Here is a 26,951-nt window from a genome sequence, read left to right on the forward strand (position 1 = left end):
TATACCACAGTTCAGCCATCTGAATGATTGGGTGCATCTTTCTCTTTTTTTTTGTCTACTGATGGGGGGAGGATTTGGTCTCTTCAGGTCATGCTATCTGTTGGGTTTTTATTATTGATTTTATACTTCTTTATATGTCTCACTACCCAGAATCATTTGGAATCAGGTGGCCCAGAAATTTAAATAAATAATAATCATCTCAAAAAAGAAGAAAAGATTTTTAAAAAATCAATACACGTTGTCATCATATCTTTCCTCAAATCCTTCCAATAACTTTTAATTTAAAAAGACTTGTAGGCTAGAAACAGCTAAAATTTGTCTCAATAACAAGTAAAGCTAAGAGATGAGAAATTGTTCCAAGCAAGAGAGAGTTGAAGGACTGAAAACAAGAATGATATTTAATAAATAAGGAACATTATCACAATCATAAGCCTAAGGAGGCATAGTTATGTAACCTGTTTTGAAAGAACGACAATTCCCTTTGATTTAAAATAGCTTGCAAACTGAGAAAACATAGGGTTCACACTGTCAAAAAAAGATCCAGCAGGTTTTTGCTTCCCAGTGGAATACTGACCTGAATTTGGCCTTACAAGAAATCAGACTTCCCATTCCTCAGTCCCTCACTCTACCTCCATGAATGAAATAGCTGGCAAGAGAGGCTTCGTGATGACAAAGGGTGATCCCACACCAGGCCTGCTGAGTTAGTTGGACCCGAATAGATTGCTGACCTTGATGCACTGTGGATTATCCACATAGGAGGTCTTCTGCTGCAGGAGTTGGAAAAACATTTTCATGCCAGAACACTGTGGCTTCAGTCTACGTCAATAGCAGGCTGGCAATAAATCCTTAGGAAAAGGAGAGATTTTGCTTTTTTGGCTGACGAACTTAAGAAACAACAAATTCAATTCAGATGGGATATACCTGTGGGGATAGTGGTGACCTATCTTGGTTTACGTTATCGTCTTAATACAATTTCTAAAGCAAAAGATTTTTATATGACTGTGTTAAAAGCAGAGGCACCACCATCTCCAAGATCAAAAAAAGATGAGGGCAAGGCAGAAACACAGTCAAATCTAGGCTTAAAGCCTCTCCCAGGAGAAGAGTTATTGGTTGAATCTATTCAATTAATTCATGACCCAAAACAACAGAGAATTACACGTGCTGCCTATAAACGTAGGGAAAGAGAACAGCAACAGCAACAGCAACAAAAAGTTGATGATGGATCACACTTTACTTCGGAGCCAGTGGGAGGAGCAAGGCCAAAGAAATCATCGACTGCAAGTCTAGAGGTTTTGTTCCAAAGGCTTCAACCTGCCAAGTATGGCAAAGCTTCTAACCTGGAATGTTAATGGGCTAAACACTCCATAGAAAAGAAAGAAAGTTTTTTACTATTTGAAACAACATAAAAATGATATTATTTGTTTGCAAGAGACTCATATTATCTCCAAAGATCAAAAATACTTGTTCAACCCCCGGCTGGGGGTACATTTCATAACTCCTACATTGCAGAAAAAAGGAGGTGTAGTTATATATGTAAGAAAAGAGCTTTCACCAAAATTAATTGAGTCGGACTTACAAGGCAGATACGTTATTATTGATCTTTTAATAAATGATAATAGAACTCTTCTTGTTGGATTATATGCTCCCAATCAACAACAAAAATATTTTTACAAGATGATTCATCAGAAACTAATTTCTTTGGATTATAAATCGGTTATTATGATGGGAGATTGGAATGGTGTTTTGGATCCAAGCAAAGACAAGAAGGGTTCTTTTAAAGTGTGCAACCAGGCGAGACTTCCTAAAGCTTTTTTTGATTTAAAGGATGATTTGGAACTCAGAGATATTTGGACAGAACGTAATCCTCAGGAAAAAGATTTTATCTTTTTTTCAGACAGGCATCAATCTTATTCTAGAATTGATTTTTTTCTAGTTACTAATGATTTTTCTTTTAGAGTGAAGAATACTAAGATATTTCCTAGAATTTTTTCAGATCATAGTCCTGTATGGTTGGAAATTTCTTTGGATAAAGGGTCTAGAAGGTCTTGGAGGTTAAATGAGAATTTATTTAGATATGAAGAGAATATACAGAAATGTAGAGGTTATTTAAAAGAATTTTTCTCTTGGAAAATGAATAAGGGCACCTCGATGCCAATGGTTTGGGATTCCAGTAAAGCATACATGCGAGGGATTTTGATCTCTATGAATAATGCTCATAGACGTAAACAAACCGAGAAGCGTAAAGAGCTGGAAGATGAGATTAAGTGTAAGGAAAAGATTTTATTATTAAATCCAATGGATAATAATTTGAAAGCTTCCGTAACTCTGCTTAAGGAACAATTTAATATGTTAATAGCGGATCAGATGGCAATTAATTTGAGGTATATGAAGTATAATACATTTTGTAATGCAAATAAACCTGGTAGATGGTTGGCTTATCAATTACGTAAGAAGCAGAAATCAAGGATTATAAACAAAATAAGTTATAAAGGTAAAGAAGTGTATCAACAAAATTTGATTAAAAAGGCTTTTTTAGATTTTTATTCTAAGTTATATACTAGTAAAGTTATACAAATTTCAAAAATAGAAAACTATTTACAACAAGCCAATTTTCCTAGACTTAGACTGATCAGCGTGATGGGATTAATGCTTCAATTACTGCTGAAGAGATTACCTCTGCAATTAAACAATTAAAGGTTGGTAAGATGCCAGGCACTGATGGATTAACTGCAATTTATTACAAGATGCTGTCGGAAGAAATGATAAAACCATTGAAGGAACTTTTTAATGACATTTTGTTGGGAGCAGAGTTACCTCCATCTTGGAAAAGGGCCTTCATATCATTGATTCCAAAGGATGACCAGGACTTGTCCCAACCTAGAAATTATAGGCCTATATCTTTGTTAAATATGGACTATAAGATTTTTGCAAAGATATTGGCAAATAGACTAATGCAGGTTTTGAAACAATTGATTCATACTGATCAATCGGGATTTATAATGGAAAGATATATGAAAAATAATGTAAGACAATTGGTTAATATAATAGAATATTTGGATAAGAATAATCAAATTCCTGCTGCTTTAATATTTATAAATGCGGAGAAAGCGTTTGATCAATAAGATTGGAAATTTTTATTGAAAGTGGTAGAGGAAATGAATTTTGGAGATAAATCTTTGTGTGCTCTTAAAGCTGTGTATCAGCAACAATCAGCACAAATTATAATTAATGGGGGATTAACAGAGCAATTTAAAATAGAAAAAGGTACTAGACAGGGTTGTCCTCTATCCCCTTTGTTATTTGTATTAACTATGGAAATCTTACTTATTAAAATTCGAGAATCCCCTAGATTAAAAGGAATAAAAATAAATAAGATTGATTATAGGTTGAAAGCTTTTGCTGATGATTTGGTGGTGACATTATCTTATCCAATAGATTTGGTTAATGAATTGGTTGAAATTTTAGCGCAGTATGGACAGGTCTCTGGTTTTAAGGTGAATAAGAATAAAACTAAAATTTTATTGAAAAATGTGTCTATGAAGGGAAAAGATACTATAGCTGAAGTAACAGGTTATGAAGTAGTTAATAAGGTTAAGTATTTAGGAGTATATATTACAACATCTAATGGGAAATTGTATAAGAATAATTATGAACAATTGTGGATAAAGGTACAAAAAGACTTAAATGACTGGCAAAAATTACAATTATCATTGTTGGGGAGAATTTCAGTAGTAAAGATGAATGTTCTACCAAAGTTTCTTTTTTTATTTCAGATGTTACCCATTTTGAAAAAGGATGCAAATTTGGAAGAGTGGCAGAAGGGTATCAATAAATTTATATGGGGTGGCAAGAAATCAAGGTTAAGATTTTACAAGATGCTAGAGAAAGGGGTGGACTTAAAGCACCTAATCTGAAATTATATTATGATGCGGCCACCTTAACTTTAGTAAGTGATTGGCTCAATTTAACAAATAAAAATATTTTGGTTCTTGAAGGCTGGGATTTATTATTTGGTTGGCACGCATATTTAGTTTTTGATAAGAAAGTAGATTGGGTGTTTAAGTCACATATTTTAAGAAATGCCATACTTCGAGTCTGGAAGAAGTATTATTACAAATTAAACTATAGAATACCCATTTGGGGGATTCCTGGTCAGGCAATTCAAGGGGTTTCTAAGGGGGTGAATTTTGATAATATTTCATATAAAGAGTTGCTCATTTGGTCAGGTACAGATTAGCAATTAAAGTCTTTTGATTTGTTAAGGCAAGAAAATATTTTACAATCATGGTTTCAATATTTACAAATAATGGAGAGATGGAGGGTAGATAAGAAGATGGGAAATAGTTTAACAGATGAAAACTTGGTAACTCAGATAAAGATCAGAAATTTGCTCATATTAAAAGAATTTATAATGAGTTAATAAAATTGGATTCGGAAACAGAGTTAGTGAAAGATTGTATGATCAAATGGGCTCAGAATATACAGGAACCGATCTTAATGGATTCCTGGGAGATAATTTGGGTTAGAAATGTTAAATTTACTCAAGCACAAAATTTGAGGGAAAATTTTTATAAAATAGATGGCATTTGGATCCTAAAAAGTTATCTTGTATGTATCTGAATTTGCAACCCAAATGTTGGAGATGTGGTTCCTTGGATGCAACTTATTTTCATGTTTGGTGGACTTGCAAAAATATTAAAGCTTTTTGGATTATGATTTGGTGGAACATTCAAAAGGTTTTTAAAAGGAAAATTAAATTTACTCCCCAATTATTTCTTTTGGGTATTTTTGTGGATTTTGATGTTAAAGAAACTATTTTAATGCTGAATTTAATAACAGCAGCAAGACTATTGGTGGGTCAGTATTGGAAAAAAGATTCTCTGCCTTCTTTAGAAGAATGGGTATTCAAGGTTTCTAATTTAGCAGAAATGGCTAAAATTTCTGCTTATTTAAAGGACCATTCACAAAAGAGATATGTTTCTGTATGGAGAAGATGGATAGAATATATTCAGAAGAAGTATGGAACAACAAAGTTTCATTTATTTTATGAATAATGGATTTTTATTAAATTATGAATTGAAGTTTGCAGAGAGTTAAGGGTTATTATGATTTTGGTTATTGTATAAGTAGTAAATTTAAGTTGATTATGTTTAGGGTTTTTTTTGTGTGTGTAACCCTGTACTGAGCTCTGGGAAGCCGGGGGGGGGGGGAGAAGGGGATGGGGGGAGGGGGGAAGGGAGAGTATGGGTAATATGTTCAATAGTTCAGATAAGTAGGAATAGTTTTATATTTTTAAGATTTTTTTTCTTTTTTTGGTGATAGAGGATTGCTCGGGCATTTTCCCCTAGACCGCATCCGATTGAGAAGAAGAGGAGAGGGATAAGCAAGTAGAAAGATGGAGGAGAGAGGAAGGAGAGGAGGAGAGTGAGGAAGAAGGAAGGGGGAAGTGAAGAGATGAGAGGGGGATACGGTTTGGGGGGAAATGGGTGAGCAATGCCGGAATTTGTGTGTTGTAATTTAACTTGTTATGTATCTGAATTTTTTTTTCTTATGATTGTAATGAAAATAAAATAATAATTTTTTTTAAAAAAAATAGCAGGCTGGCAATGACACGGCGGCTACACAGTAAGGACATGGCAAGGAAACGATAAGTTGGGCATCTTTGCATCGTGGCCAGCAGGCTGTGTGTGTGCATGCCTCCATATGCCTTTGTCTAGAGTGGCATGATGGGTGGGGACTGAGTGGCAGATAGAAACAAGATTGAATGAGTGTAGTAGCCAAATTTCCTTGTGCACTGAGTAGAGTTACCACTTGCAGAAATTGTAACTATTGCTAGTGGCAACTAGAAAATGCAGAAGTCTCTAACCTTTCACCACCATCTAGCAGACATCTGGATTCTAGCTCCAGCAGCTATAGCATTCACAAAATCTGCTGCGGTCCCCCGATGCCCCTGAGAGAAAACTCTGAATGACTATTGCTGCCATTCTTCAAAGTTGTTTATATATACAGGCTTGGCTTCTAAATATCTCTGCTCTCAGCCATTTGCTCCTTAACTGATTAATCTGGTTATATTTCATGGGTGAACCCAACCAATGTGTCTGCAAAGAAGGATATATTTCTTTTCACTCTCTCCATATATAAGGAAAGGCAGGAAGAAGAGGGAGGCAAAGTGATTACCGGTAGAAATGGTTTGCAGTATGTCAGGCAAGTATGGTTACCCAAGCCTAGAAAATCAATAGTTTTTAAAGTTGCACCATCTCCCTTTCTGTCATGCATTAATTCTTCATTTTTGTTTATTGTTTTAAATCATATCTGTGTATTTTCTTTTGGTCTTTGACCATAAATTCAATAAATATTAATAAAAATGAAGGCTTGACCAGTGAGAAAAAAAGCAAACATCTCTATTGACGCAAAGCCTTTTCTCAAGCCAGCTGAAGGTTTGCAAAATAAATAAATGAATGTTGCATTGCATAACTATGTCCCAGCTTCTGGTTTTGTCATATTGGCAGGAATGCTGTTACTCTTATTACATTTATTCCACTTAGGTTACGTACTACATTATATCTTGTCTCAATTATCTGAATGGTGCTCAAAAATCCAAAAAGAAGAGGGAATAGAGTCTAAAATATCATGAAACAGCTAAAATCTGCACATTTTTCAAGTTTGTAGTATAGAAAGAAAGTATCAATGAAGCTGAAGCTTTTGCTGGCATTCATGCCCAATCCAATGAAATGGAAATAGAAGTGGTTATAATGACATCATGATTGCTAGAGTGGTTGAAAGAAGCCACTATTGATGTTCATGTTATAGTCCAGGGGTGTCAAACTGCCGGCCTGTGGGCTGGATGTGTCATGCCAAAACCGTGCCCACCCCATTGCCAGCAATGAGAAAAAAAGTCACAATACGTCGTGACACATCACGTGATGTTACGAGTTTGACATCCCTGTTATAGTCAGTCAGGGAAACGAAAAGTTGAAAGTGCAGCTAATGGAATGGAAAGAGGGATTAGTGTGAAATTGGTCTGCAATAAAGCTACCAGCTGGACCACAGTTAGTAGCATCATTGTGAAAATGATTTATGCTCTTCCACCCGTGCAGTTAACCAGGACCATTTCCAAATTCAAGGTTATAAGTACAATTACATTTTAACTTTTGTCCCTAAAGTTACATCATGACTCTCTTCCTTCTATATTCTATTCCGTCTAATCATCAAAACCGTAAATCACAAGTTCATTTTTTTCTTCTTTATACAAATACTCCAATCCCCAATTAATGTAGATATTGTCTTTTCTTTAATCAGATAAGTTGATTTTGCCATTTCAGCAAGTTCTGACATTTTCACTAAAATACTGCTCCTGTTTGAAACTATTTCACCTATAGTAGCAAGTGTGTGAAACTCATCAGTTATTACTAAAGAATCATAGTCTCTTAAGAATGACTCTCTGGACTTGCTAACAGGTAGTCCTCGACTTACGACCACAATTGAATCCAACATTTCTGTTGCTAAATGAGACAGTTGTTAAATGAGTTTTGCCCCTTTTAAAGACCTTGATTGCCTCAGTTGTTAAGTGAATCACTGCAGTTGTTAAGTTAATAACACAGATGTAAAGTGAATCTGGCTTCCCCATTGACTTTGCTTGTCAGAAGGTGGTAAAAGGTGATCACATGACCTCAGGATTTAGCAATGGTTGTAAATGTGAAAAACATTCATAAGTCACTTTTTTCAATGCCATTGCAATTTTGAATGGTCATTGAATTAATGGCTGTAAGTCAAGGACTACATGTACACTGAGTACTAAAAATGAAAGTACTAGAAAACTTAATCTCTATGAGAAATTCTTAGTCATCCAGGTCATGGTTGTCCCAAACATGCTTTTCAAAGGCAACTGGATTTTCTTTATTTTGTTTTCTTCTTGGAGATGTTTTGCTTCTCATCTAAGAAGCTTGTTCAGTTCTGAGTAAAGATGTGTTTAGAACTGAAGAAACTTCTTGGATGAGAAGCAAAATGTCTTCAAGAAAAAAAATGAAATGAAAGCATAACATTGTTCTTTATATCATGAAGGCAAGCCTTGATTGTTTGTACAGTGCTCCCCTAGTTGATATTGCCTCACTTGCTTGTTGCCACTATTTGGGTGAAACTTAATTTTCATTGCAAGAGATGAAATCCATAGGCTTGGAATACTACTGTAGGAATGCTTCCATTTATTTCCCAAGGTTTCTGCAGGTTTATTTTTATTCTATTGCAATGTGACTGATGTTGGGACAGGGGCAGGTACAGCAAGCAAAGATTATGTAGAAGTTGTTTCCAACAGAGTAAGAAAAAAAAACATATCTGGAGTCACACTAATAAGAAGCATGAAAACAATGCTTAATGGAATGAGGAAGTGAAAAGGACTCTGTATGGAAAAAAACATTTAAAAATGGTTGCTTGAAAAATGAGGATTAAAGAAATAGAGAGAGCTGCAAGGAAAGTAGTCAGAGGGAGCAAGGAACAGTTAAGATTAAAAGAAGCAGGGAAAATTCAGAGTAATCTGGATGGAAGCAAAAATATTTGCAAGTGGGGGACTAGAGCCAAATAAAGGGTTTTGGCAGAAGGCATGTAAAGAATAAGTGATTATATGAGACAAGATTTGAGTGAAAGAATGTTGGCAACAATGTTTTAGAGGTTTTTATGGAAATGATTGTGACATCTCAAAGACTACTTTAAAAGTGCAGAAAGAAATGATGAAAAGGAAGTCACAAGTGCTGTGAAGATGCTGAAAAAAGATAAGATTGCTGCTGTAGATAGTGTATCTAGAGGCATATTAAAATAAATATACAATTTATTAATAGTCTTTATGATTATTCAACATATGCATGAAGACTTTATCGGATCACAAGAACGCTGTTATACCCCTCCTGTAGAAAAGAAAAGATGGCAAGAACAAATTAAAAAACTAGTTTGTTCACATGTGTAGGCACGTTTTGGTCAGAATTCTGAATAACAGAGTACAAGAAAGGATACAATAGTTCAAGGGTTGATTTTGATTGTAGCAGGATAGAACTGCAAATACTTGTAAATATAAATAAGTAAATAAATGTGTAATAAATGGGCCCGACAATAAGCAACATTTGGGAAGTGCAATGTGGTTTTATGCTGGGCAGCTGTTGTGCAGACCAGATTGTTGCTGTTTAGAAGGTCATTGGAAATGGGAAAGTTAAATTGTACATTTGTTGATTAAGATAAATTATATAGTAAAGCAAACAGGCTTGAATGTATTAGAAGAATATGGAGTTGAAGGTTGCTTGTATTTTTGTACCAATGGGGTTGAATAAAGTTTCCATGAAAATAAAGGGATTGTTTACTCAATTAATATTTAGCAGGGAGTCAGACAAGGATGTGTAATGTCTCCTTAGATGTTTATGGATGAATATATAAATATAGTGTTAAATACTGATGTCAGACGAGTTGGTTTTAGATACGAATGTGCATGCAGACAATGCTATGTTGGATGTCTGAGATGAGAAAAAGGAGAAATATAAAGAACAAAAGGCAACCTATGAAATGATGCGTGAATATGGTGAAAAGAAAAATGCTTTGCCATCATAGAAAAATACACAGAAATATAATGATTTGTGTTGGTGTAAACTAGATTTAGCTATATTTCATTATCTTATAGTATGTTATGCTTTAATTTCTTTGGATTACCATTTCTTACTTCTTGTGCACTTTGCATCATCTGTTTTATCTTGAAAGGGATAAACTGATGGATATGTATGTCTGAGGGAAGAGCTTGGCGAGGTGGAAGCAAAACATTTCATATAAAACCACTCTTTAAATACCTTCCAATCAGGGAAGAGAGCAGCCAAAAGCCATTCACACAAAACGGTGGGAGAAAGAGACATACTCCAACACGGGAAGTTTTTAAGAAGAGACTGGACATCCATTTGTCCGAAATGGTATAGGGTTTCCTCTCTGGGCAGGGGGTCGGACTTGATGATCTCCAAGGTCCCTTCCAACAACATTATTATTATTATTGTTGTTGTTGTTGTTGTATTCTGTGTAGTAGCTGATCTTCTGCATAGATATGATCTTTTCTAGTTTTCAAGAAAGCTCTTAGGAGGTCTATAGGTACAAGCTCCAGAGCTGCAAGGTTGCTTGTTTCAAGGATAATCCCAACTGATCTGGAAATAAGTAGTTGATGGAGTAGGATCAAAGGAGTGCAAAACTGATTTGAGCATAGTGCAAAGACTATGCAGAGGAGTTTTGCAGTCTATGTGTTTGTGTATGGGTGTTGTACTGTATGTTTAACTGGATGGATGCCATTTAGTCTTGCTAACTATACTCACGCCTTCCATTTGCAGTTCTGCCAAAGTGAATGAATGGTGCAAAGGTCCTACTTCATGTACAGTACATTACTGGTGTCTTTATGTGCCCGTCCATGCTGCAAAAGGGCAGACAATACTGAAGTATAACATAACTGAAACTAAACAAAAGTATTTCCCCTTGCAGAAATAACAAAGCCTTTTTTACAGAGAAATTGCTTTAGATTTCCTTCCTTTTGCACAACAAAAGCCTTCTAAAGCCTTGTTGCAATAAATTAAGATGATGCTGCATCCACAATGCATGGCCTTCCTTTTCCTTCAATTCATAGACAGATGCTTGCAAAAATGGAAAGCCTTTTTTGAAATCATTCTCCTAGTTTGGTAATTAAACTTATTGTTACATATATTTAAAGTAAATGGCATTGTTCTAAGGTTGCCCAAACATACTGTTTAATGAGGACATTTTGGAGTTGTTCCTGAGTAATGTGGCTTTTTCCATGTCAGAATAATTTGTCATTGTGTACTACTGGCTATTTCCATGTTCAACTCTGACTCCAATGGACAAGGTGCTTCCAATTGTTGGTGGATCCTACTGGTTATTTGCTTATATTATCATCAAAATGATCTCTTTATTTCTACCCCTGAATCCTGTTATCTAATGAGTTTCCAGTACAGAGATGGACTACTACTACATATTTCAAAGAATTCTAAAATGCTGATATGGTAGGACTTTTTTTTTACAGAAGCCATGTTGACTCTCCCTCTACATTTGTTCTTCTAGATCAGTGTTGCTCAAACAGGTTGGCTAGGTAATTCTGGGAATTGACATCTATACATCTTAAAGTTGCCACATTTGAGAAAGACTATTCTGGATGGCTGGTAACATTAGCTTTGATATAACTTGCCACCAGTTTATATGGAGGAGATACAATTAAAGAGATAGAACTGGGCTCTGGCACCCAAAAAAAACAAATCTACCTCTAGCCATAAAACAGCAATATTAATGCATCTTGGAACTGCAAGCATTGCTCTTATAAATTTGATTTGTATTACTTTGTAAAAATGCAAATTGGAACACCACAAAGAAGTTGAAATGACCTTTGCAAGAAAAATCTTGCAAGTTGTGGGAATAAAATGTTCCCTCTTTGAATAGAAGAATGTCTAGACCAGTGATGGCGAACCTTTTAGAGACCGAGTGCCCAAACTGCAACCCAAAACCCACTTATGGATCGTCGGGTGCCAGGTGGGTGTGGCCCATTGGGTGGGCGTGACTGTGGTGGTAACAGCAGACTCGGTGGGACTAAAAAGTTCAATCTATCAATTCCAACTTTGCAAGATCTTTTTTTTTCCCCGCAAGAAGTTGAAATTGACTGATTGAACCTTTTTTTTTTTTTTGCACATGGTGGCGGAGGCCTAAAGCAAAAAGGTTTTATAAAACCCAGCTGAAGGCCTAGGACTGGGGCGACTGTGTGCGTTCCACAGAGAGGGCTCTGAGTGCTGCCTCTGACACCCCTGCCATAGGTTTGCCACACTAGTCTAATCAGCTGAGGAGTTACATTGGGCCACACTTGCCCAATAAGAGAAATGTGCACTCCAGGATAAGGAAGCATGGAGCTGCAACCCAAGATATAAATACATATCTGCTCTATTGGGATCCCATTAATTTGCCAAGTTTGTAACCTACTGTTGTGTCATGCAAACACTGGCACTTTAATTTTTGGATAGCTTATTGCAAGCTGTTCTTTTTTAGCAAAAGGAAGCCAATGCCCTTCTCATTCCCACCTGGGAAATGGCTTCCAACAAGCAGTCAATGGGGGAAAGCTGTATTTGCTTAATGACCACATGATTCACTTAATAGCTGCAGTGATTCGCTTAACAACCATGGCCAAAAACTGGGTGTGACTCACTTAACAACCACCTTGCTTAACAATGGAATTTCTGGTCCCAATTGTGTTCATAAGTCCAGTATAACCTGTAACAAAGCGGGCACACTAGACTGGAGGTGGTTGGGTGGGTGAGATACAAAAGTCCACCCCCTTCTACTGTTCTGGCTCTTGGTTTTTAACCTTTATTTACTCGATGTTAATTTTAATGCTTTTATATTTATGCTTTTATGCCATTGTAAACTGCCCAGAGTCACTTTGGATAGTGAGATAGGTGGCATATAAATTTAATAAGTAAATAATAAACAAATTAGAAATTATACCTATAGTTCCTTTGCAGATGAAACATTTCCTTAAAGACTAGAGACAGACTAATGGTTCTGGTGCCAGAGCAGTCATTCAAGATGTTTGGAGCTATTTATTTGGAATGAGGAGATGGGAACCATTCTCCTGTAATAAATTGTGTCACTTGTTCTAGTTTTAACTGCCCTCTTTAGAGATTAATGTTTGGAGCTACTGCAATAGGAAAAATGCACAAATGCCATTAAAAACCTTGGAAGCTTCCCCCAGGGCCCCTTAAGAAGTTGCAACCCAGCAGTACATTCATTATCTGCTGGAAGGAGAAGGTAGCTGTTTCCAGCTGATGTATGTACTGAGTTAAAATATTAATTATTTTGATTTAAGTTTTAATTAATTTAACGTTTAATTACATATTTCACTTACATTAAACCAAATCTACTTTTAGGCTGATCCTGCCCATTTTGGGGGAGAGATGTCATTCATTGTCTGAATGCACGTATCCTCAGCCAAAAAGGTTTATGAGCTGGCACCATAATAGTGATGCCAATACCTTTGATTGATACAGTGCAGCAGTCCTTAGCAGTCCTTCGCTCAGTGTGTTATGGTGCTGAAGCTAAGCAGGGCCAGGATGAGTGGCTTTCAGGGAATCCCAGAGTTGTAAGCTAGATTGGAAAGATGGGAAAAAATGTGGAAAAAGGCAGTGGTGAACCAGTTACGCATGTTTCTGAAATTACTGTAGGAACATGTCCTTGAAGTCCCAGAGCTGAGCTCTACTTAATGTAGGCTTTATCTAAACCAGGCATGTCAAACTCATGACATCATGTGATGTTGCGCAACGTATCGGGACTTTTTCCCCATTGCCGGCAATGGGATGGGCTAAGTTTCAACGTGATGCATCCGGCCTGCGGGCTGGCAGTTTGACATGGCTGATCTAAACAGTATAGAGATTTGAAACCTGTCAAACACAAAGGAGAATGTACAGTATGTACAAAGCTGGAACTTTTCAGAATTTTGCAACATGATTTACAACTAAAAAATGTCTGCTAGTATAGAACACAATATGAATAAGTTCTTGCAACTGTTCGTTTAGTGACCATTTGAAGTTACAACAGCACAGAAAAAAAATCATATGACCATATTTCACATGTTCACATTTATGACTGTTGCAGCATTCCCATGGTCACGTGATCAAAATTTGGATGCTTGTTAACTGGCATGTATATGCAGTGTCCCAGGATGTGATCACCTTTTGCACCCTTCGAACAGCCAAAGTGAATGGGGAAACACTTAGCCATGTTACTAACTTAATAACAGCAGTGATTCACTTAACTATAGTGGCAAGAAAGGTCATCAAATAGGGCAAAACAACTGACTTGCTTAGCAATGGAAATTTGGGGATCAGTTGAGAGCTTTATGCAACAATGTATATTTTTTTGGCTTGTAAAATGGGCACACTTTGAGAAAATGCATGCAAAATACATACATTAGTAAAAGTGTGTCTATTTTGGAGTAATTTTTAAGGATAGCCCCATCCAGAGTGAATGCAGATAATGAAAGCGCTTGATGACATGAGTCTTCAGTGCCCTGTTCCAGAAAAGGCTACAACTTATACACCAGCTGAATTGCCTTCTATGAATCCAGGACAATGTCCATGTTGGAAGGCAACTCTTTCTGGGAGAACATACCAGTCAAATGTGATACAGTCCTGTAATTGGTTGACTTCGGATTTAACAGCTATTTCATTTTACTAAGGTTCAATCTGAGGCAGTTTCTCCCTACTGAATTCTAACAAAGTACTGGGTTGGACTCCTACTGCATCCTCATTTGGCCATGAATGAGACAACTACTTTTCTTTTCTACCAATTTCTTTATCCTTCTTTCCAAATTGTAATTCATCCACTCCTGCTTGCCCCATGGATCAGACACCATGATACTGCACTTGATCTTAACCTAAAGATCAAGAAGTGATACTCGAGTGGGAAGCTGCTGTAAAGGATTTTAATAAGGTGAACCCTTGACTTTCTGCTGATCATAAACATGGTCATAAGGTGGGGAGATACTGTAGTTTTGTTTCATTACTAAATGTCTGCTAGCTTAAATAGCAATGTCTACTATGGCACTTCCAATTTAATTCTGTTTTTCTGCTCTTCTATCGAGTCTTAATTTGAATCACTCGTTGCCAGGCATTAGCTTCAACATCTAACCAAAATTGGTACCTAATGCTGGGTTTTTATCTGTCATTTTATATGCCCTTTTCAATATACCCTCATGTCTAACTGAATTTCCATGAGAACCATTATCTTTCTTATTAGATTAACCTGAACTATATAGCTTTTCTTGCTAGTAATGATTCAGTTTTAATCCCATAAGCATGCAATAAAAATATTTAAAATTGCAATGATTTATTGAGCCAATAGTGCAGAGAGCATAAGAGAGAGATGGAAGCAGAATGTTATTAAAATTAATGGCTCTGGGCTTATCCTGGAGTAATGGTGAACTTTCACTGTCATGAAAGGTGAACCTAGCTTGTTCTCTTCAGCATCTTTAATTGCATGTCATGTTCCTTCTGTGTGCTGCTTATGAATAGTACACAGAAGCTCCTCAAGGTTATTATGGCAGCTAATTCTGAACAAACTAAGGGGTAATCTGACATTTCTCAACCATATTTTCTTCAGAGTTGTGGAACAAAAATGCTAGGCATATGTTTATGTATGCAGGGTGGATACCGGTAACTGCATCTGGCTATCCTAGCTATCCATTTGCAGTCTCCTAATGCCTTAAGATCATGTTTTCAAAATTTGATAGTAATTATCAATTATTAGTAGCAAATATTGTGTTGCTCAAAAAAAGTGGGGTGAACAGGAAACTAGGACCCAACAGTTATTTGCTCCAAAAAGAAGGTTGAATTGATACCATTGGAACTGAGGTTGTTGGTGTTAATACTGTCTTGGGGAAAATTTTCATTGGAATTGCACTAAGGAGGAAAGGACTTAGCACCTTTTCACTTGGCTAGTTTAATCTTGATTAATCAACTCACAATTGATCTCTCCCAAACTTGATTAATCAATTTACAGTTAATCCCTCCCCTGAAATCTTTAATATAGAAGGGGGGAAGTAGTTGATGGCTATGTTGGCTGACTTTATTTGTCACAAGCTAAAGCAGATAATACTGAACAAGATTATCAACAGAATTAAATGTACAATTTTGTTCTCACATATTGCATGTAGCCTAATGGCTGCAATACATATAATACTAGAGATAAATCAATTAAATGTCTAGGTCCAGTTCTTGAAAATAACTCTGCTGCAGCTGTCACAACTGCAACAGTGGTTCTGATTTTTTTTTCCTTCTCTGATGCTTCTGCATTTCCCTCTTTGTGTTTCCATGGGATTTTGGCTGCAGGTTGACAGCAGCACTGTGCCCCAGATCTCCCTGCTGCTCTGTGAAGCAGCAGAGCAGATTTTCTTCAGTCTTGAATGCTCACAAAGTTCTATGTATCTATGTATTTAGTGCCCAACTCAAACAATGCAGTATTGATTAGCATACAATAAACCAGTAAATAAAAAATATCTAAAGCAAAATAAACAATATCAGAAAACAAAAATAAGCAATTATTCAGTGTTTAGAAACTAAATTTATTGCAGCCTTCCAGATGGCAGCTATAATCATCCTGACCCAAATACTCAAGGCAAAGAGCCTGGCTTTCACTGTCTATGTATCAAGGGATTGGATGGGCAGATCATTTCAGAGGGTAAGCACAGCCATGGGAAAAAAAGGGAGCTTAGAGTTGGGCTGGTTTCCCACTAGCATGAACTTCTGATAAGCCCCATCTCATGATTTCTTGCCCTTCTCACCTTGCAGCTAACCTTGGTGTTTCAAGAATGGTTAGTTAAACAGTGCCTACTGTATGTTTTAAAAAGTGTTTTACTTCATGCAATCCCAGCAATACATAGCATGGTCTAGGCAGGAGTCCAATTTTGCTGCTCCCTGATTGATCATGGGCAAAAACATTAACTGACTCTTCCGGAATTGCGGTGATAATCTGTGTCTTCGTAAGAAGTGAAGTAGGTCACTTTTCTAGCTCCCAGGTCCAAGAATCAACCATTTACCTCTGCCTTGCTAACATTCATTTTTAGTTTAGTGTATTTCTTTTCATTCAGGCTGTCTTTACTTCCAAGCAATTATTCAACACCTGTGGAATATCTCCTGATTAAAATGGAATAGAAGATCAGAATGTGAGTCATTAATAGGCAGTTGACAGGAACAGATTCATTATAATACAATGTTTTCATTTCTTGCTATACCAAAATATTGTGGTAACTAGCAAAATCTGCTAAGGGATCTAAGATGTTCAGCATGGTACCACTTCCCCATCTCTCTCTGACCACAATCAGGACAAACAAGATTATTTTGGTGCAGTATCCAGATTTCTGGTGAGACTGGAATGCATCTAGATATTCAGCTTTCTTAAAGTCTGTTTGTAGGTAAGCAAGAGCACTGTTTCTAACTCTTGATTAAAGAACAAGTTACTGCTTAGTGGATGATAATTATTTAGATCCAGGAATACTCCTTAAGATGAGAATGTGCTTCTCCTGTTTTTTAGAACCTAATTACTCATAAGGTGAGATGATAATAAGAATCAGGAGGACAGAGAAGTATTGGAATATCAACTCATTAAAAATGTCTGGGAATTGGCTGTGGTAATTTGTAATTGATGTTGGATCTTAAAAGCCAAAGAGGTTTCATCTTCTCCACCTGAACTAGGAAAAGAGGCTGCTGGGGTGGACTTAAAAAATTCTGGTCCTGAGAGTTTTCCATTTTCTCTGCTAAGGCTTGTTATTAAAGATTGATTTGGATTTCATTGAAACTATAAACCACCTTCCTTAGACCATCATAGACCACAAGCTGGAGAAAAATGAGTCACCCATTGTCATAAGCATTATCCCTTTTGGGGGAGAGATTGTTGCAATTTTTATATTCTAAAAATTAATAATATATAAAGGATTCATAAATGCTTGGGAATTTTTCCAGGCACAGTGAATAGAATAGAATAAAGCTGGAAGGGATCTTGGAGATCTTCTTTATAAAGTGGTACTAATACCCAGTGCTTTTTTTTCTTTACACACATCATACACCTTGCCTTGCCTACCCTACAAAGTTCCATCCCAAAAAGGTGCTGGAACTCCGTTCTGGGCGTTCTATGAGAAAAAAAGCCCTGCTAATACCACTGATCTTGATTCTATGCCTCTGTTTTTATAGCCCAGGATTGTATTAGCTTTTTCAGCTGCTGCTGCACACTGCTGGTTCATGGTTAAGTGATTGTCCACCAGGACTCTAAGGTCCCTCTCACAGTTACTGTGATTGTGACTCTGTTAGTTGGTGATTATATTGATACCTTGGCTGTGCAGTTGAACAGTGTGATGAGAAAGGCCTTACAGAAAGGTTTAGTTTTCTGAACAATGTCTGATGATGACATGAACTAATAGACAGCTAGAGAACAAGTAGTGAATATGACTGCACAGAGATCAGAGTGTCCCGTCATGTCAACTGTATGAAGATGGAACTTGTGAAAAAGCAGATTTCAAAAGACAATTAAAATGTGCTATGAGAAAATTCATATAAAATATATAATAAGTTTATTCCTTTTGAAATAAAAAACATTATGAAAGGAATTAGTCAAGGCATTTGACCCCTCTTTCAAAGCAGCGGTTCTCTCTGTCCAAAATGTGCTGTCTTCAAAAGAGTTTGCTATCTTCAAAAGAGTGGCCCTTGTCTTTTAAATGCAGATGGACTCCTGAATCTTGTCCTGGTGGGTTTGTTCTCCTATGTTGTGCCATGCGTTTGTGAAGTAGTTGTTTTGTTTCCTCAATGTTCAGATCTGCACGTCTCATTACATTGTACTGCATATACCTTGTTGCTTAGTTTGTGTCTGGGTGTTTTATCCTTGGGGTGGACAAGCTTCTGCCTTAATGTATTCTTGGGTTTAAAGGGTGCACATGTGTTGTGTTGGCTGAAGATCCTCCTGAGCTTTTCAGATATTCCTGCAACATATGGAATGACAACATTGCTTTGTTTATTGTTCTTTTCCCTGTCTCTTATGGAGGAACTCTTGCTGGGTCTGTTTTGGGATTTGATGAAGGCCCAGTTGGAATAGCCACACGTTCTGAGGGCTTCCTTGATTTGTTTTAGTTTTTTTTTCTTTCCCATCTTTGCTGGTAAATGTTTCTTCAAAGAAAAACAAGAAAGTCCAGTTGCTTCTTGAAAAAGCACCTTTGGGACTGAGAATCTCCATGGACATTTAAAATTGTAAACCACCCAGGGTTATTTGACAGGTGATCTAAATTTTAATTATTAATATTTGGTCACAGCTAAATTTAGACTAAATTTAGAATTTTTATCCACCTATTGAGTCCTTCCCAAAGACCTGTTATTTTTTTGTTGTTGTTATATTTAAATCTTAAAAAGGACTGTCTGGCTTCATTTTTATTTGGATAGGAATCTTCCAGGAATATCAAGGATTGGGAAACTGGAAAAACATCATAAAAGAAGAAAATGGAATACCAAAGAAAACATGGATATGTCCATGAATTCACCAGAGTTTAAAAATTTAGCTTTCTGAAATCAGTCAATGGAATATGTGATAAGGGCTTCTCCCTATGTGTGAGATTTTGATCAGAGCAGTACATAAACAATTAAATCAGGTGTCAGAAAATCTGGTGAGATTCCTTCTTGATGTCAATTCATTTTGTTCTATGCCTTATGGGTATGCTATATCATAAATATTTTCTGATGTCATTTTCCTATTCCTGTTGAATTTGATCGGAAGAAATTATTTTCTTTTTTTCCAAAGAAGAATAAACCTTTCACCAAAATTCTCACAAGAGTGAGGTTGTGATCCGGCAATTTCTTTAATTTCAGGTTGACTAATATTGTCTGTGATTGTCCTATTTTCCACTGCTAATTTTTTGTTTTCAGCGAGATGTAGCTTTCTCTCCCCATCCCCACTTTATAATTAAATTTCAAGGCTAGGAATTATGTCCTAACATTTTTCATGCAATCTTTTCAGATAAGGATGTATGGGCGGGGAAAGAGGCTGTATAGTGATTGAAAGACAAGCAACAGAAAATAGCCATTGCACTTACAATAAAACACATGCCAAAACACAACTAGAAGACATTCAAAAGCATTGTGAGAATGAGGAAGAAAACAGAACCTCCTTTTGGTGGAAACCACTTTCTTTGAAATTAAAATACAGATTTCAGCATAGATGTTTCTCAGTTTTAGTTTCAGAACTCAGTTTCAGTATTATTCATTGCTCTATCTATGCGCTGTGTTTTACAGGTTTTTTTTTTCTAAGAGTAAGACCCTCATGCAGCAGTCCCAGTGCTTGGGGATTCTGGTATCTTGTTTCTCTTTACTGTTATGTATCCACATTGGAGCATTTTCAGGGGATATTAAATGTATTTTCAGTACAGGTAATCCTCTACTTACAACAGTTCATTTAGTGCAGTGGTTCTCAACCTTTTTAATGCCGTGACCCCCAACCAGTCGTAAGTCGAGGACTACTCAACCGGTCGTAAGTCGAGGACTACTCAACTGGTGCAGCACCGTTTGCAGAATGGGACTTTTGGCGGGCTCAGCAGGGCAGAGACAGCCTGGACAATTCCTATTGGCTTTTGAAAGCCAATAGAATTAGACTCTATTCAAGAGAGTCTATTCTATTGGCTTTCAAAAGCCAATAGAATAAAAGGGAGTAGCACAGCTAAGGAAAAGGGGGAAAAAATGGCGGACTGCATTTGGCGACCCCCGTGAAATGGTCGTTCGACCCCAAATAGGGTCCCGACCCACAGGTTGAGAACCACTGATTTAGTGACTATTCAAAATTACAACGGCACTGAAAAAAGAGACTTATGACCATTTTTCACACTTAGGATTTTTATAGCGTCCCCAAGATCATGTGATCAAAATTCAGATGCTTGGCAATTGGTTCATACTTATGACCGTTGCTGTGTCCCAAGGTCATGTGATCAACTTTTGCAACCTTTTGACAAGCAAAATCAATGGGGAAGCCATATTCACTTAACAACTGTTACTGATTTAACAATTGCAGTGATACACTTAACAACTGTGGCAAGAAAGGTCATAAAATGCGGCAAACTCACTTAACAAGTGTCTCACTTAACAGAAATGCTGGGCTTAATTGTGGACGTAAGTTGAGGACTACCTGTATTGGCCCCATATAATTCTAGGCACTCTTAAGTCAGAACAGGATGTGGTAGACATTCTTGCCAGGGCTGATAGAGGCCATTGCAAAGAATTGTGAAGGTAATTTGAATAAAGCCATATTGTATTCATATGCATCTTAGGTTTCACTGCTTCTAATTAAATAGAATTTCCATCTCTTTAAATCTCACCCTCACATTCCCATAACATTCCCATCAAGAAGACCTACTAACAATTTTTAAAACTCATGTCTTTCATATCCAGTCCAGTTTAATTTTATCTTGATCTGTTTCAACTTAAAATGTAATATTTCCCCTTTTCTCATGATACAACTTTGCTTCTCAGATGTTGAACAAAAATCATGGATTGATATTTGCTTAGCACCTATTGGTTATTTTAAACTACAGTTGGCCTGGCATTTTAAGTGTCCGTTTCAAGTTACTTCATGAGGGAATAGAAAGGAAGTGACATGAACTAAGCACTGATAGTGCTTAGGGGGGAGGAGAATAAGATGGGGGGGGGATGTGTAAAAAAGCACAGCAAACATATTGATGTCCTGGCCTCATGGATGGCAGCTTTCTCTGGGTTATTACTGCACTAAATCTGTCAAACTAATTTCATCCTCATAAATTCAGTCCGAGACCAGAATATCAAGAGCAAACTCTCTAAGAAACACCATCCAAACGAGTAACAAAAAGAAAGGCCTAGAGAAAAAACAAAGTCAAATGGAAGGGATATCTTCTAGCAAGCAGTTTGTTAGATTGGGAGTCAAGACACAGATTTCCCACTAATCAATATGTTGCATCTGCTTTGTTGTGCTGAGGCTGCTCCTTGAACACTAGAAATCTCTGACCCTATCTGATCACAATTGGTCCTCATCAAGCCTAGCTTCTCTCATCAGGTTAATTCTGAATAAGCCAGCCTTATTAATTGACTTGTGGTATAGCCAAGCATCTCTATCTCCTTTTTAAAGGATTCTTTAGTTCAAACAATGGTTATGCATTATTATGATGGTCATAAATCTCTTCTGGCTACTGGAAAAATATAAGATTGTGTATTGTTTTAAGAAAATTTCATAAGAAAAACAGCCCTCTTGCGAAAGATTGTGGGAAGGCTGGGAAAGTAATGGGGAAAAAAACTAGAAGTGAATAATCTAGAAATAGAAGGGAAGTTCAGAGAAACTCTGCTTTAATAAATAAATAATGATTAGAAATAAGAAGGGAAATTAACTGAGACACAAGTATAGCTATTTCTGTAATGCCACAATCTTATTCTTTCTTTTTTTTCTGCAGTTATAAGAATGTGATGACCCCCAAACGTGCAGGGGTTGCTATTGGATGCTGTTGGCTGATCTCCTTCCTTGTGGGCATGACTCCACTATTTGGCTGGAACAGACTGAGAGAGAAAAACTACACCTTCAACAACTCTTGCCAATTTGAGAGAGTCATCACCATGGAATACATGGTGTATTTCAATTTCTTCGGGTGGGTGTTGCCTCCACTGGTCCTTATGCTCATCATCTACATAGAGGTTTTCAAGATAATTCGCAAGCAACTCAACAAAAAGTTTGGCTCCAATTCAGCATACCCAGAAAAATATTATGGGAAGGAACTGCAAATTGCTAAATCTCTTGCCTTGGTGCTATTCCTTTTTGCTCTCTGCTGGCTTCCTCTGCACATTTGCAACTGCGTCAACCTATTCTCTGTTAAATCGGAGGCTTTGGAAAAGTTCACCTCTATTGCTATATGTATGACTCATTGGAACTCAGCCATGAACCCCATTGTTTATGCATTTAGGATTAAAAAATTCAGAACCACATTCCTGCAAATCTGGAACCAGTATTTTTATTGCAAAGTGGACAAGAATGCAAATAATATTGGTAATACTGACATTGCTATTTAGGAGTTATGGACTGCAGTGGTTGGGGCTGCAGCTTTCAAACTATACAGGATGATCTATAAATATTCCTTTCATTATTCAATGTCTCTGAGTAGGCAAAGCGCACAGGCAACCAAGAGTTATTATTTATTACTTCTACTAGCAATATTCATTGTACCACTTGATATTCTGTTCTTAAATTGACATATTTTACCTATTTAAAGGGGAAATATACCAACAAAAAGCTGTGACATATCTTTCATTCCAATAAAGAAGAAATTAATCTCAGTGGTTTTGTTTTTCCTGTAGGAATTTGCAATATACTGGAGTAAATGTTGAAGTCCTCAATAGTCATATAAAAGAATCCAGAGAAAAAGCAAAGATTAATCTGGAGGAAACTCTTGCCTTCAATGGTTGTAAAACATGAGCACTCTCTATATTTAATATTGACAAGTACAATAATTAAGAGTTTGTATGAGCAAGATCAGAGAAGCAATTCATATCCTCATATGTTCAGCAACTTAGTGCCAGTCGCAAGCTTTTTTTAGATGCCACTATTATGTGACTTTTTTTCTTGTTGCCATAAATCTTTACATATTTAATACTAGATTAATTCAATACATCAGCAAAAATCTAATTGAATAATAGACAACAGTGGGTTCTGCCAACTTGGTGAGATTCAATAGGAAAGGCCTTCTGCAGAGCCAGAGCAGGAATCTTCTTTGTGGTGGTTCCCCTCTTCTGGAAAAAGTATGTCCCTGAAGATAGTGTTGACCCATCTTTGTTGCAGTTCCTGATATCCATTAAAACTTGAGTTTTCTAGACAATCTTTGGAGAGAGTAAGCTGTGATGGTCCTGAATATAGGCAGTGCCAGTTGACTGTCCAGTCAAATCAAATATTTGTTATGGTCAAAGACCAGCATAAGGAGAAGGGTACAGTCAATTAAAAGAATAAAAAAAATACCTCAAAGTTTTTAAAAATAATATTAATTATAAAAAACTGAGAATTAAAAAACAAATATACTATACATATAAAAGCAAAAGCCTAAAACGAGGAGTAAAACATTAGACTGGTGAAGGAGAGCATATGGTTAATATCTGGCAAACTAAATCTATTACAGATCATCAGGTGGGTTTTACACACTGCTTGGGAAACCTGGCAACATTGTGTGTTGTAGCAGGTTAGTATCTGAAAGCAGCAGGAAGGTGTAGAATTGGCCTGCGTGCCTTGGGAATTTATGCAATAATAGCGACATGAGGCTAGTACAAGTGTTTCTGTAATGTAGGCACTGGAGGAATACATGCTCTGTTGTTTCCATGAGCCAGAGTCACAGGACATAACCTCTATGGGTAGCGAATTTTCTTGTATCCACTCTCAAGGACAGCTGTCCTTGTGTCTGACATTGTACTATACAGAGTAAAGACACTCCAGTGATTAGGCACTTTGAGATTAGTTAAGTATGCCATGGGGGAGGCACAGTACTTGTTGGATTCACCAGCAATAAAGGTTGGGTACCTTGCTAGGTCTAGTTGCTTGCAGGTTATGACATTTTTCTAATTTTGGATGTTGGGAATTGATTGCATTTTATCTTAGTACTGAGAATGTAAACAATGCAGAGCTGTTATCAACTGGAGTGCCATATAAGCCTAAATAAATAATCAAAGAAACAAATAAATCTTGGGGTTTTTGTGTCTCTTTGCTGCCACTTAGTGATCATGTGGAATTTTGCTACTCATATGTAGTAGCCCTTGATGCCAAGGAATTCTTTTAAGATTTCGTTTCAAGTTTCCTCTTTACAACAATACAACCTATATCAAATTGAATATGCCCAGTTCTAAGGACAGTTTTATATCTAAAGATAAAAATGCTTTTATAGAAATGCAAGATTAAGAAGTTAAATTAATTGACCATTTGCTTCAAATCTGCCACTTTTATCTAGACATCTCACTTTGTCAAGTAATAATACAGTCTTCATTTTTTGAATGCATGCATTGCGATTGCAGGTAAACTTGCAGTCAGGGAAAACTTTAAGCTGTATTGATTTGTTACCGTGAGCTTCCTAGAGATGAATAACCTGAAGAAGCAAGTGTTGAGTTAAAATTTTTGACAATTATGGAAGATTGGCTATGTTTAGGAGCAAAAGGTCAACAAATTCTTTTGTAATTGATCTAGACATGCAGATGAGATTAAATTCAGCTTCCCTACCTATGAGAAACAACTTGCTACAGGAAGTTCTGGCTTAATGGCCAGTTGCTTAGTAACCAAAGTTATGATGGATTCCCCCAAAGGTACTTATGACCCAGTTTCCATGGCCACACACTTCCCCCATGATCAAGTAATTGCCTCTTGGGCTCTTGACATCTGTCTTGCATTTAGGGCTATTTGTTTTGTTCTGCATTCAAATGACTGCATTTTTTGCTGATTTTCCAAGATTTCTGAGGTTTCTGCCAAAAAAATGCCCATTGGATAAAATGGATTCATTTAATGACTTCAGCATGCAATTAATGACTTCAGTGTTCACTTAATAACTACCACAAAAAAAGGTCATAAAATTGGGTGTGGTCACATGATGCTTAATGACTGCCTCAACTTCTGGGCTCAATTATGGTTGTCAAGGACTGCCTATGCATCTAAATAAGCAGAACAAATCGTATAACATATTAACTTTCTTGGGAAGGAAGTGGAGGAAGAGTCAGGCCCTGACAAAATCTATAAATATTGAATCACCAGGCTGGATAAAGAATTGTCAGATCAAATAATATCAGTGAATTCCAAAACTAACATAATTAAGAAACTGAAGCAGGACCAGGCCAAGAAGTTGATTGTGGCTTGTATTTCAGTTCTTAGTTTGTTCCAGTCTTGATGTTGAACTAATGTATATTAATTAACAATATAGGTAGGCAGTATTTCTTTTCTTTTCATCAGAGGTATTAAATTGATACCATGAAAAAACAATTCTATTTAGCAATCTGAGCAGTACAACTACCTAGTGCAGATTAGACAGACCTCACATTACAAAATTATCATTTCTACAAAATTGAAGAACATTAGCTAATAGAGCTGTGCTTCTCAACCTTGACAACTCTAAAACATGTGAATTTCAAGTCCTAGAAATCCCCAGCCAGCATAACATGGCTAGCTGGGGAATTCTGGAAATTGAAGTCCACAGTCTTAAAGTTTGCCAAGGTTGAGAAATACTGCCTTAGAGCATATAATCAATGAAGGTTTGCTTTGTTTCTACTGAACATGAATAACCTTGATTTCAGAGTAACATACAGTCTTATTATTCTAGGTTACCTAACCTAATTGCAAAAGTACAGCAGTCTGAAGAATGAAAGGCCCAGAAATTGCCATGGTCAAGGGATATTTATAAGCCTGTGTGTACCAGGGGTCCGATTAACAAACAATAGCATTCTGCTTCCATTTGCATGGTTGTTTGAAAGTACTCCCATTTCAGCAGTGCACACATATATCATAGCACCAGAGTCACAAGCTTCCTTTCCATATGATTATCAGCTTAATAAATTCCCATGCCTTTCCTGAAAAAAAGATAATTCTGTGTTCTAAAACTTGCTGGAATCTCATTTTTTTTTCCAGTGGAGAAAAAAGACAAGTAGTCCAGTTGCTTAAAAATACTTTAGCAACAGTTCTCAATTAATTAGTTCATGCCTAAAGAGAAAGTAGGCTATCTTGCTTTTGATAATAAGAACAGAGATTCTCTTAAAATATTTATGAGCCAGATTGTCTGGGTCTCCTTGTTTTTGTTTTGTACCAAATTGCTTAATCTTTTCCCCCCTTTTGTCATTTAGAAATGAATGCTAGAAGTAAGCAGGGAAAAAGATGAATATATAGTAATGTGCAGGTTTCAGAGTTTCCCTGAAAAACTCTTCCATTATTCTAAATTAAAAAAATGGTAAGGGAAAAAGACAAAAAAAATGGTATTGTCTCCTCCATTTCTCTTTTTCCTTCTGTCTTTCTCTCTTTCTGTTCTTCTAGTCACTTAACATAAGTTAAATCTGCCTTATTCCTGTGACTCCACTATGGATTTCCATCTGCCATTGATTCCTCTTCAGGAAAATCACAAGGTAACACATGTAATTCTCTTTCAAGAATCTAACCATAATAATTTAAAATTATTGAGTATTTAATTAAAAGGATATTGCAAAACTAGAAGAAATGCTGAAACAGATAACCAAAGTTATCAATAGGCCACAGCACAATGTTTAGGTTTTTTTTTAGCAAAAGAAACAGATGAATATCAAAGATTATGATAAAGGTTACCAAAATTATCCCTGCAGTGGATACTTCTTTTATCATAATCATCTAGCTGCTGAAGAACCCAATGCCAAAGTAATTCTAAG

General features: G+C 36.5%; 1 protein-coding gene across 5 annotated transcripts in view; it reads left to right on the forward strand.

The window, feature by feature from the left end:
* Nucleotides 1-22,877, forward strand: part of ADORA1 (adenosine A1 receptor) — a 46,659-nt gene extending 23,782 nt beyond the window's left edge. For all 5 annotated transcript variants that reach the window (XM_039319171.1, XM_039319168.1, XM_039319169.1 and 2 more), the window contains one exon: nucleotides 22,004-22,877. In XM_039319171.1, coding sequence (XP_039175105.1) covers nucleotides 22,017-22,613 — 597 coding nt within the window. In that variant the 5' untranslated portion in view covers nucleotides 22,004-22,016 and the 3' untranslated portion in view covers nucleotides 22,614-22,877. The remainder of the gene's footprint in view (nucleotides 1-22,003) is intronic.
* The last annotated feature ends 4,074 nt before the right edge of the window (nucleotides 22,878-26,951 follow it).

The sequence above is a fragment of the Crotalus tigris genome, unplaced genomic scaffold, assembly GCF_016545835.1.
Source record: "Crotalus tigris isolate CLP2741 ecotype Arizona unplaced genomic scaffold, ASM1654583v1 scf7180000022411.5474196:2289641, whole genome shotgun sequence".
NCBI classification, from domain to species: domain Eukaryota; kingdom Metazoa; phylum Chordata; class Lepidosauria; order Squamata; family Viperidae; genus Crotalus; species Crotalus tigris.